Source organism: Equus caballus, chromosome X (assembly GCF_041296265.1).
Source record: "Equus caballus isolate H_3958 breed thoroughbred chromosome X, TB-T2T, whole genome shotgun sequence".
NCBI lineage: Eukaryota > Metazoa > Chordata > Mammalia > Perissodactyla > Equidae > Equus > Equus caballus.
The window spans coordinates 31,719,711-31,732,820 of NC_091715.1; the positions used below are offsets into that span (position 1 = coordinate 31,719,711).

Consider the following 13,110-nt stretch of genomic DNA (forward strand, 5'->3'; position numbering starts at 1 on the left):
TAAAGGAGGAAGCTTCTAGTCTGAAGTTTTCTCCCACTGTTAGGAAGTAGACCTGTGACAGTGGCCCTGGGCCTCCCTTCTCTGGGCCACCTGACAGCCCTAGGCTCTCTGGACTCCACTATTAGCATCACTTTTTTGGGAATATAAGACTCTCAGAAGCCAGAATGACATTGTAAATGATACTGTAAATTAAGCCCATAGTATTTGACTTCAGTCAGACCTCAAAGCCACAGATTAATGCCTTCTATTATTTTATAGATAAGGTAAATGAGGCCCAGAGATATTATGGGGCTTACCAATTAGTGCCAGAGTTAGGCCACATCACCAAGAATCTGGAGGAAAGCTCAGGTTTTGAAGTCCAAAGAACTAGGTGCAAGGTCTGGCACCACCACTTGCTGACTATGTGACCTTGAGCAAGTCACTAGAATTTTCTGTAATGTTGCTTCACCTATAAAATGGGAAAAAGAGTAGTCTGTGCTCTGCCTACATCACAAGGTGGTTCAATCATTCATTTAATAAATACCTATTAAGCACCTGCTTTGTGCCACCTCCTACACAAGTGTTGGAGTTCCAGTGGCAGATAAGGTAAATAAGATATTTCATTCCAGACACATGAATTCACAGTCTAGTGATAATCAGCGAGACGATGTGTGTGAAAACTGTAAAGTGACAGACGAATGTTAATTATTTTATTATTCCATCCCACTGAGTTACATCAGATAAAAGTGTGATGAAATTTTATTCCATAGTTTTTAACAAAGAATCCTCACTGAGCCGAAAATAATCAACTGAATGAATAACCAAAGCTTGGAACTTAAACATATACTCTTCTGTGAAAAGTACAGTGATGACTGACTTTTTAAAACAATTATTACAGGTTAAATTTTTGCAAGAAAATCCTCTCCCAAATATTTGAGCTTTTTTGGTATTTACTAATACTCTATTGTCTATACCCAGTAGCCAGACTACAATTCTGAAAATCCTGACTAGCCATCTCTCACAGTGAATGGGGGCTGAGGCAAAAGCGTAGCTCAATCAGTGCAAATCCATGCCTGCTATTTGAAAATATGAAAGCCTTGAATCACCCGGGTTATTAGAAATTTAAGAGTGTGAGTCTCTATTGAGAAATGGATCACGTTGAAATGGTGTCATTCTCTGTGGCATGGGTATTTTTCTTTCCCACTCTTTTAGTTAGCCACACCACCTTCCAGCTAGATGAATTCAGAATTGCTGACCTCCAATCAGACCTATGGCCTTTGACAACCTCTCAACAATAGAGAAAAGCTCCTTGTCAACTCTGTCTGTATTGTATTTTTACTTTGATTTTCAGCCTTCCACAGAGATTTGAGTTCTTCTTTTTCCCACCTCTCTTGGGAAGGGTGGAGGATCTTTGTTACAAAACATACCACAAGAGTTTAACACTAGAGAGTGATAGGAAATATGTGGTTAGGGTTTGGCAATGCCACAAAACAGGGACTGCACAGTTTTGAAGCGAGCAGCCAGATAGCTATGCACATGATAAAATAACAGCTTAAGTGAGACTGAAGCCATTCATGCAGGCTCCTGGATCATTCATTTTTAGTCAATTTTTTTTTTTTTACAAAATCAATAGGATCAGACACCAAGACTGCCCCAAAAAAACCCAATCCATAGGCTTTTCATCTCACAAACAAGGCTCTAGAGCCTGGCTGTGTTGGGGTAATAGACAGTGTCCTATGATTTGTTGCCTATTAGGGGAACCACTTATAGCTTTTAAAGAAACCACTAAAAAATCTCTTTCTTTATCAGAGAAGACCAATTTGTAAGTGCAGTTCAATTTCATCTCACAAATAGAAATTTCTTCAGAGAATATTGAGCTAAGCCACCCAATTCTGAGGAGGTTATAGATTGGAGCCGGAGGTGACTGGTATTCAGGTATTTCATTCCAGACCTCTCCAAGGGCTTACATAACTCATTATGTTCCCTTCGTCCCACACACGTGCCCATTTATACACACGTGGACACACAGACAAAGTGATTACAGGCCATCCACGCTCTTGCATAGAAATGAGAAAACAGTCCTCTGATTACTCACATTTTCTGTTATAACTTAAAATGAATGCCTTTTTAAAAACACATTTCTTGGCTTTAGAAAACTGGAGAAGGCTTGAGACCCAGAATGGAATGGGATCATGATGTTTCCCTTGGCCAACAGTAGAATTTGGGTTTTAATTCTAGTTTGTTATTTTTAGCAATTTAGTAATTTAACTAAGATAAAAGAAATAGAGGCAGCTACAGATTTTCAATAGTTTTGGGTTTCCAGCCCTTTAATAGTAGGTCTGCACAAAGTTAACCCTCATCTCACTCTTCAATTTTCAAATGAGGGGAAGTTTTACAATTTTAGAATATTGACAATCTAAGCTATCTTAGAAACGACCTAGTCACCCAGTTATCAGTAGTAATTTATATCACATATGAGTACTATGTGGCAATGGTGAGAAAGGTTGCAAGTAAATTTTTACTAATAAATTCTTCTTATTGTTGTTAATAATAATGTAAAGAAATTTGGAAATGATTTGTGCTTTATTTTTCAAATCAGTAGGATCAGATTCAAGAGTTTTGTGAAAATAAAGTCACTCTTCCTTGCATGCATTGCAATGTACATTCTTGAGATGAAAAGAAAAGGATGAAATTAAAGTTAGGCCACTGAGAATTCAGATGGCTCCAGTATGGCCAGTGGGAAATCTCTTTTTTTTTCCAGTTTTGTTGAGAGGGAAATCCTGTGTTTATAAACTTCATGTGTGTTGTGGAAGCAAAGACGAAGAATCAGTGATTTTTAGTGCATTTTCTTAATTTTTCAGATGAAGAACTGAGGGTAAAGATGGAAAATGATCTTCGCAAGGTCATAGTTGAACTAGGACTAGAATTTGAATATGTAAAGCCACTGCTCTTTTCATTCCATTGCTTTGATTACTTTGATCCTTCCAAATTGATGGAGTTTGCCAATCTACCCTTGCACAGTATCCTTTTTTTAGATATAGCCAAAATACCTCAGTAAATGAAAGAAAACCACAAAGAAAATATGCCTTAACTGTTGCATCAATCTGAAACATTAAAGAAAGACCAAAATCTCAACCATAAGGCCCACTGGCCTTCTCTTATGACTCCAGAAGCTAAACTCTTTATCTCGAATTCTCCATGGGGATCAAAATATCATTTAACACTGAATTTTTTCCTTCTCTGGCAAAGTCTGTTTCTAACTGGCCACATTTTACTTGAATCAAGCACTTCCTCTTCCAACAAAATACAGTTATACAAGGGCACACATCCAGGTCCCCCCTCATACTCCAAACAATTTACCAGAATTGGAAAACATAGACTCTAGCAATGAAAGGTTTCATTCTGCCAATAGAGAATACTCTTCCACTTTCTAGCTAGGAAGATATTTGGGTAAAGCTAACACAAGGGTCTACTATTACCTTGGCTTAACTTCTTAGCATTCAGTGATTTGGGGTTGAGAAATCTCTGTAATTATTTTTTCAAGGGATAAAATTGATGTAAGGAACTAGTCTTGCCTTTTTCCAAAGCTTTGGCTTTAACCAAACTGCAGTGACAGTTTTGACGGAAAATCTGTACATGGTTCCCAGTGTTTTCTCCAATATTGTATCCTCCCTATTATGCATTGGCTAAAGAACGATAATGTGGTTTGGGTCTGGTTTACTAAGGAGACACACTTGAGTAGAAGACCCAGCAGTTTTATGGAAACACTAAAATAGTGATGCTGGCCCTGGTTCGGGTGCTCGTGAACAGGAGGAGGCTGTCTCTAACTGAGGCGTGCGGTCTCTATGAGAACTTAATAGCCATTTATGCCACTGGTTTGACCTGGCTAATCCGAGTGGGGGTCTATCGCAGGAAGGCAAGAAATGCTTGATACAGACCAGAAAAAAAGGGGCCTGTGGAGGAGGCATTTCAACATAGTACAATTGTGGAGCTGTTCTACTTTTCTCTAACTTTCAGCAGCTTAGGAAAGAGGTGTGGCAGCACCATTTTGAAGCCAAGGGGAGGTCTATGAGGAGATAGTAAACAGGATAGGAATTTAAACTAGAACCATTGTGTTTGCTTTCCTTCCAGTGATAAATTTTCCTGGTTAGCTCTTGATATCTATGAAAAACAGCCCTCTTTCCCAAGCGAACATTTCCTGCTCCACCTTCTGGATAGAATTGAGAAAGGTGGTGACGATGCTAATGATTTTTCGGTGGTGTAAACAGTGTGACCCCCTTCACCAACTGACGGGAAATCTTTTGAAAAAGTTCCACTTAATTACTCAAGCCCTCATATGCCAGTGTGGCCAGATGTATAGTATCTATCTCTCTACCCTTTTTGTCCCCAAGAACCCTGGGGACTTATTCTGTCCAAAGGGGTTCGTGGAAAGACAGAACCAAAATATCAGTATGGTCACCATTACCAGACTTCGGATTTGGCCGTCATGGTACTGTGAGCAAAAACTTGTCCCACCAGATCCTTTCACCAGTTTTCCAGGTTTTGCACTTGACTCAGACTGCTGTGCCTAGGAGCCAATGTTATAACGCTCTTGTTTCACATGTATATGTCCAACTACTGTTCCAAGTAATGCAAATACTGTACCAGAGCTTTTGAGCGCTGGGCAATTTCAGCTTTAGCCACACATTAGGTCACAATCAATTCTCTTTCATGACTCTTAGGCCTTGTGTTCAGCCTGGGCCGCAGCCCATCCTTGCCCTGGCCTCGACATGAATTCTGTTTTGGGGGCTTCTGGTATGTTTTTTGGGTCAGCAGACCTTGGTCAGGACATTGAAAATCCATCATGATGAATCTCTCTAAATTCATTCCCAGAAATTTGCTGAATTTCTTATACAAATTGATTTACTTCTGCCACAGCGACATACTATCATTCATTCATCCATTTACTTAAGAAATATTTATTGAATGCTTACTATATCCCAGACAATGCTTACTATATCCCAGGCAGTACAATAAACACTGAGTTTATATTAATGAATAAGACAGGAAGGATCATTATGGATCATATAATCTAATGGGAAGATTAAAAAGTAAGCAACAAACAGACACATAAATATTAAAAATTGTGAAAAGTGTTATGAACAAAATGAAGGCAAAGTGAAGACTATTTAGTATAGTCAGGGAAAGGATCTCACGGGAGGTGATATTTAAGTCCCCAGCCTACGAATGAGAAGGAGCCAGGCTTGAGAGCTGAGGGCAGAGTGTTCTGGACAGAGAGAATGGTATATGAAAGAGTTCTACAATGGGAAAGCATTTGGAGAATAGGCAGTCCTTCCTTTGCATGGTCCCAGTATGCAGGAATTTCAGTTACCACAGTTAAATAACGCCAGTCTTCCAAGCAGGCAGTTCAAGTTTCAGTTGCCATGGTATATCAATTGTGGGTGGTTGCATAAAGTAAAAGCTTCATTGCTAGCGCTTCAGTCCACAAATTACTATGTAAATAAGAGATACACATCATGAGCAGTGACCAGTCGCATCACTTCTTTCTGTCTGTTGATGATTGCTCACTGTGCATGTTATTCAGTTCACATAGACAGCAAAGAGTATAGTTGTGCTGCCTTCTTTTCTCCCAGTGATAAACCCATGTGACATTTTATAAAAATGGGTAATTGAAAGAGGAAATTAACAGAGATGAAAGTGCAACAGAGAAATAAAAAAATAACAATGGCGGTTAAATTTGAATCAGATGTAAATGTATTTATAGAAGAAATAGCTGGTGGGATTGTTGACCCTGCTACTGTTTGAAAGGCTTTAGCTATGCAGCTCGAGAAACTTAGTGAAGACAAACTTATCGACATAAATGAGGAAAACGGTTGTGACAAAAACATGAAAATGGTCCAGAGGAAGTGGCACCAGCAAAACACTTCTCATTAAAGGAATTCTCAGAGATATTTCACAATGTTGAAAGAGCAAAGGATAAAATGTTGGAAGTTGATCCATACTTAGAAAGGAGTATGACAATTCACCAAAGCATAGAAAAGATGTTTGCTCCGTGTTGTAAGTTACATGATAAGAAAATGGCGTGCACTGTTCAAACTACTGGACTATTTTTACAAAGAAATAAAACACTATAATTCTCAATATTTCTAATGTTTTAAATTACAGTGTACTAGACATATATCAATTCTACTATTTTTCTCATTTGCCTACGCATTTATAGCTGACAATAATAGAGTTTTTAATGTTTTGAGAAAAAAATTTAAAAGTTACAGAACAATTGTAATTTTTCCCATTGATTTTTAAGGTCGCTTTGCATGATTTCAGATTTAATGGTTATTTACAGTCCCACACTACCGTGCAAAGCCAGAACTTTCTGTATTAAAAAAAAAAAAAGCTTATCTGCTAACATTTATTGGAGTTGTGATCCCAGGGCAACACAAGTGAGGGCAACATTGTCGGCGGCTGCCATGTGGAGACTGGAGTCACAAAGAGGTATTCATCTGATCAATTGTGGTCTAAGAAAAAGAATTTGAAATACGGTTTTTGTTGCTATATAAATTTTAAAATGAAAGGTCTGGACAAAAAGGGAAGATTCAAGCAGGATGTTTATGTCTTCTTTTTATCTTTAAACCCTGTCAATGGAGAAATAAGAAAAGCTGCATTTCACAATGTGATCGCAACAGCAGAACATTAATTCTAACCCTAACCTCAACCCTAACTGCCCCCTCCAACTTAAAAACTTCTTGAAGTACATAAAGATAAGTTTGAGAAAGCTCCAGAGACCTTCTATCTCTCCCAATCTGTCTTCTGTTTGGGTAATAAAAGCTGGAAGTCGGAGCTTTTTTGAAGTAGCTAAAGGTGTCATTGGTCCTCCTCTTTCACTGTTATTTTCCTATTTCCTTTCATGGAAAGGAGGGAGAAAAATTTAGTTCCCTGAAAAATTTTCATTTCCCTTTTATTTCCAATTCTTTTTCTTGAGATTCAACAATAACAACACGACAATTCTAAGATCTATGATATTCTCTTAAATGAAAGTGAGTACTTAGAAGGGAGTGCAGTAGTCCCCCCTTATCTGTGGGGGATATGTTCCAAGACCCCCAGTGGATGCCTGAAACCACAAATAGTACTGAATCCTATGTATACTATGTTTTTTCCTATACCTACCTACCTACCTACGATAAAGTTTAATTTATAAATTAGGTACAGTAAGAGATTAACAATAACTAATAATAAAATAGGACAATTATAACAATATACTGTAATAAAAGTTACCGTAGTTCTTAGCAATCTCAGCATACATTTTTTTCTTTCCTCAATAAGTCGAGAACTTTTACCTTTTCACTAAAAGGAAGCACTTTATGACTTCTCTTTGGCATGTCTGAATTGCCAGCATCACTACTCTTGCTCTTTGGGGCCGTTGTCAAGTACAATAAGGGTTACCTGAACACAAGCACTGAGATACCACCACAGTTGGTCTGATACCTAGATGGCTACCAAGTGACTGACCAGCAGGTTGTGTATCAAGCATGGATATATTGGACAAAGGGATGATTCTCATGGGTGGGATGGGGTGGGAAGGTGCAAGGTTTCATCACACTACTCAGAAAGGCATGCAATTAAAACTTAAGAAATCTTAGGAGCTGGCCCTGTGGCCTAGTGGTTAAATTCAACACGCTCTGCTTTGGTGGCCTGGGTTTGGTTCCTAGGTGCAGACCACACCACTCATTGGTGGCCATGCTGTGGCAGTGACCCACACACACACACATACACATAGAAGAAGATTGGCATAGATGTTAGCTCAGGGCAAATCTTCCTCAAGCAAAAAGAGGAAAATTGGCAACAGATGTTAGCACAGGGTGAATCTTCCTCAAAACAAAACAAACCTTAAGAATTCTTAATTTCTGGAATTTTCCATTTAATATTTTCAGACTGTGGTTGACCACTGGTAACTGACACCATGGAAAGTGCAACCTCTGATAAGGGGGGACTACTGTAGACAAAAGCCTTCAGGAACTGAGAGTAGGGGAGGGTAAGAATCCCTTAAGTGTAGCAGACTAGAGACTCAGCTTTTGTGGGCTCCAAAATAACCAGGAGTCTGAGCTTACACTCTAAGCAAAAAAATAAGGCCTCAAAATTAGCTCATGGTTGTTTCCCTGTTGTTGATGGATGTGAGTTCGACAACTATAGTGATATTTCCCAAATTCCTTGAATCCTAGGGAATGGGATTTTTCAGCAAATTTTTTTCCCCCTTTTAAAATAATATTGGAAGAAGTCTCAAGCCATGGAATATTAATGTGTTATTTTAAGACACTAAGTCAAGAGAGTTTATCTTCTGTGATGTTGCTTGGACCTTATTTCAGAAGAAAAAATATTTTCAAAGCTACCCTAAATGTGAATTGGGAAAGATTAAGCTGCCAGGCCAGACATGTTAAACCTGTTTACAGATCTCCAGAAGGATCCAGTTGACTCTGGAACTGGAGTTGAAAAATGCATGAACTTTCCAGTCAAAAAATGCACAAATATCACTCAAAGGGTTTACTTGCCAACAATATCAGTACTTGTATATTCCAAGTATTGCTTAATATTGTCACTAATTAGTATTATCAGAACCAAAAGTCTAACCAAAATATATTTGAAAACAAATTTCCTCCTAAATGCTATGTCTCTAAAGTTATCAAATTGTTGACTGCTACTATCCAGATCTTGGACACAGTTTTGTAAGCTTTTTACTACAGCTCCAGTAAAAGGTCTATTCTAGAAGCTTCTTTAGCCAGCAAAATATTTTTGTGTATTTATAATTTATTTTTAAAATATTTGGTTCTTCTTAGTCTAAATTTTTAATTTATTTTTCTTTACGTTTTGTTATGTACATAATCTATTAGGAAAGTGACACATATATTATAAATAAGTAAACATACATTGTTGATCCATGTTCAAAATTTTTTAATGTTAGAAGTCTGTAATAAAAAAATTCAGGACTGCCTCTTTAAAGAAATTTCCATTTGAAGAGTCTATGAATCACATATTTTTAAAAGTTGATGACAATAGTACATCTTTGAAATAGGAATATTGACCAAGATGTCGATCCACATATAAGCTGAAAACACTAATTTCAATTGGAGTTGAATATGTCGTTAGTATCTTACATTAAATCAATCAATCAACCATTAGCCAACTAACCCACAAACCCTTGATCTTTATGGAAGTTCCTTTCCTTACTAACTAGACTCTCTGAAGGATTTAATCTCACAAAAGTTCTACTGAAAAAATCTATTCACCTACTGAACACTAAATGAAGCAATCAACTCTGCTAGTAAGTTGGATATTTAGGGAAACATTCATTTGTCCGTTATTTGATATCATGCAGTGAAAACAACAAATTGAGTGAATTTGTGATTTTCCTACCTGTCATCTTGTCATCATTGCAAAAAGACATATATAAATCCCACCAGGGAATTTATTCTTCATCTCAAGTAGCACAAGTGCGCTTCTTAAGCTGGAGTTCAAGCGTGATCATTTTGTGACAGTTGTTTTACTCCTAGTAAAATTAATGTTTAATACATGTGGTGAACCACAATTTGCCCTTGGTTATTCACATTTTCTAATGGTATACAATACCAGTTATTGTTAATAGGGATAACACTGGGAATACTGAAAGAATAAATGCTGTCCATTTTATACTGATTGCCCCAAATAACGATTATTGTCATCAGAATGTAACACAATGTTAAAATGAGACTCTTTCTCTTTCAGTTTCTGCCCAGGCCCAATAGGTGCCAACTCTTCCCTCATGCCAAAGTGAGATGCTAGACCACTAAAACAGGACTTGCAGAGGAGATACACAAAAGTCAGTTTAGCAACCCATTGGTGATCACCTCCAGTTTCTAAAATGGATTGCAGAAACCAAGAGATGGGTTGTAGATTTGAGGAGGATTTTTGAAGAGTTAACATTGTGTATGCTGTGTCCCAAATGGAGGGGTACTCATCCCTCACCTCAAGACGGGGGAAAGTGGCTCCAAAGGCACCAATCTCTTCGATGGGAGAGCTTGGAGACACAGTACACTGATATCAGGCCTATACCTGGGAAATCTAAAGTAGGAGGAATTGGCTGGCTAGCTGTTTTGACAGCAGAATAAGAGAGGAGTCTGTACTGGGATGAACCTGACTCTTGTCAGAGCAAAGAACATGAAGGGCTTCCCATGAACCAATACGGAATGAGAAAGAGATCTAGCCTGGTACTGTTTCACATCATGAACAACAGACCTCCTGAAGGGATGGGCGATCTCAACAAAAAGAGTCTGGATGTGTTCCCTTGGAGGGCAGAGGAAATATAATTATCTGCCATCAAGGACTGCTGTGAGAAATGATGAGAGAGTTCTCCAAAGGACCCTCAAAAGCATCCCCCAAGAGAAAGAGTCAGCCTCAAGCACCTACACCAATGCCAGATTGCTAGAACAGAACCAGCCTTCGCCTGGCCCTTCCGTCCTCACCTTCCCTTGGCTTTACTTGGAGGAACTGAAGGCAGGGCAACAGAGGAAATGACTCATGGCTCCGCTGTCCCCATAGAGGAGGCCACCTTGAATTAGGCATGAACTGCAAGGAAAAAGATGTTAACTTGCAGTACATTTCTTAAAGTTTTAAAAAATCATTATTATTATTATTATACATTATTTTACTGGGACTCTTTGAGGGAGTAAAATAAGCAGAGGACTTTTTTTTATTTTCTGAAAGTTACTAGAAAAGCTACAGGGCCCATTGTATTTGACCAGGGACAAGTAAAAAGAACAAATCTCTAAGAATAGATTTGAAGGGCAGTAGGGGAAAAGAAGAATGAAATTGTTTTCTATTGTATGTACAGCACAAACTCTGATTGTACAATTTAATGATCTCAGTAATAATAGCTAAAATTTATCAAATGTTTATTACACACCAGACATTGTCTTATTTCCATGTATTAATTTATTTCATCCTCGCCACAACCCTATAAGATTATTATACTCATTTTCTAGGTGAGAAATTTAGGTGCAGAGAGAGGTTAAGTAGCTTGCCTGAAGTTGCATAGCTAGTAACTGGCAAAGGCACTCATATGGCTATTCCAGCAAGTAAGAATTCAACCTCTTTCCTTAAATTCTTCTTTTCTCTCAACACTGAAACTACTGGATATCTAAAATGTAAAGCACAGCTTCATCAATTTCCATGCATTAACACTGCAGAGACACGCGAGGCTACATGTTATTTACTATGTTTTGTTTCAAGACTAAAACAGTGATTCACCATAGGATAAGGGTTTTTTTCCCTTAAATATATGTCTCTTGCTTTTACTTCTTTGTAGATGTGGACAACCACTACAAAATAAAGTACAGCTAAAGGGCCGTGACCTCCTCACGCTGAAGAACTTTACAGGAGAAGAAATTAAGTATATGCTATGGCTATCAGCAGATCTGAAATTTAGGATTAAACAGAAAGGAGAGGTATGTAGCATTTTCATCTTACCTTCCATTACTACCAATCAGCCTTTTTAAAGACAGCTTTTCCAAAAAAAGAGGGAAAGGAAAACACATTAAAATTCCTAAACAGTAGCTAAGTAATGAAACCACACAGTCAAGGTAATTGATTATCACTGAGTGTAGAGGAATATAAAAAGCATAAAAATCAGTTATTCAATGACAAGCCATTGCAGTTCTTTCATGTGGAATGTTGAAATGCATTATTAACTGGATCAGAACCAAAGGAATCATTTCTCCGGAAAGATTTTATTTTTATACCTCCTTTCTTTTCCCTGTGTTTTCTATCAAGTTAAAAATAAGGATGCTACATTTTTTTCCAGCAACAAATTTCAATTGTGGATGAATATCAGATCTACAATAATTAGGATAATGTCAAAAACTTCACGATGATGTGACAGTGTTAAAAAAAATTTAGATTAGCAAGAAACAATTAAATGGTAACCAAGTAGGAGAAGAGATGGGATATGGTGCTTAGCTGTAAGCATTATTCTGCATTTTGAGCAATTTATGTTTGAAACACGCTTAATTAATGCAGCAGCTTCATTTAGACTGCTTAATTGTGAAAGCATTTTCCTATTCCAAGCTTGTTTAAAAGCATTTTAAAGAGTTGGTTTCAGGTTGAGAACGTTTTACACCACCTTGATTTTCTTATCTGGTTCACTAGCTCTCCAAGTTCCTAAGAACAAACTGAAAACAGGAGTGACTCCAACTACTATGGGTTGACGTTCCTATGGAAGACCTGAAATGTGGAGAAAAGCTCCCCCAAGATCCCAGGCCTTGGTGCTTCACATTTTGTATGTGACAGAGGTTAGCGGACAGGAATCTATTTGTTCCAGAAGGCATCCTATCAGGAAGTCCATCTACAGAAAGAGGAAGGAGGAAGAGCCCCACCCCACACCCAGACTCTCCAGATTGTTTCCAAATGACCTCCAGAAAAGCCTTTGCACTCCCACGAGGATGCGTGATGAAAGTGTAGCCGAAACTCTGGGGATTCATCTTTAGGAATCTTAATACCCCATGTTGTGATAGAGTAGCATGTTCCTAGCTGAGAAAACACTTCCCAGTCAAGCATCTTCAAGGTGACTGAACATTGATAGGGATTTCCATGGATTTAAGTGAGAAGATGGTTCCCATATGAAATATGAATGTACTTTGAAGCAAATGTTCAGGTTGAACCCAGATCAACTAATAATACGTTCTAATTACATGTCAGTGAGCTATGGGAGTTTCTGTTCCATTTGTACAGCACATGGAAAAAACACTTGAAACTCACTTTCAAAATTAACATTTTGAATGCTTACTTGGAAGCAGTAATTAATTATTCTATGTTTTCTAATAATGCAAAGAATAAGTTTTGGAGCATAATCCTTGATATTGGATATAAAATATATTTTTCATCTTAATTGTATTCTTGTCCTTGATTTTCAGTATTTGCCTTTATTGCAAGGGAAGTCCCTAGGCATGATTTTTGAAAAAAGAAGTACTCGAACACGATTGTCCACAGAAACAGGTGAGTCTACAGCCAAACCAGCACTTGTGTTGAAGAGGGGGCCGGAGGGTGAGGACCTGGGAGGAATAGCCCAGTGCGGGGATTTGTCTCTTTAGTAACCACAAAGGGAAAACA

The 13,110-nt window shown here is 38.0% G+C and overlaps 1 protein-coding gene across 3 annotated transcripts in view; it reads left to right on the forward strand.

Moving 5' to 3' along the window:
• The window catches only part of OTC (ornithine transcarbamylase), an 82,978-nt gene that overhangs the window by 24,795 nt on the left and 45,073 nt on the right, over window positions 1-13,110 (forward strand). For all 3 annotated transcript variants that reach the window (XM_023633821.2, XM_023633820.2, XM_001488750.7), the window contains 2 exons: window positions 11,312-11,450; window positions 12,915-12,996. In XM_023633821.2, the coding sequence (XP_023489589.1) occupies window positions 11,400-11,450; window positions 12,915-12,996 (133 nt within the window). In that variant the 5' untranslated portion in view covers window positions 11,312-11,399. The remainder of the gene's footprint in view (window positions 1-11,311; window positions 11,451-12,914; window positions 12,997-13,110) is intronic.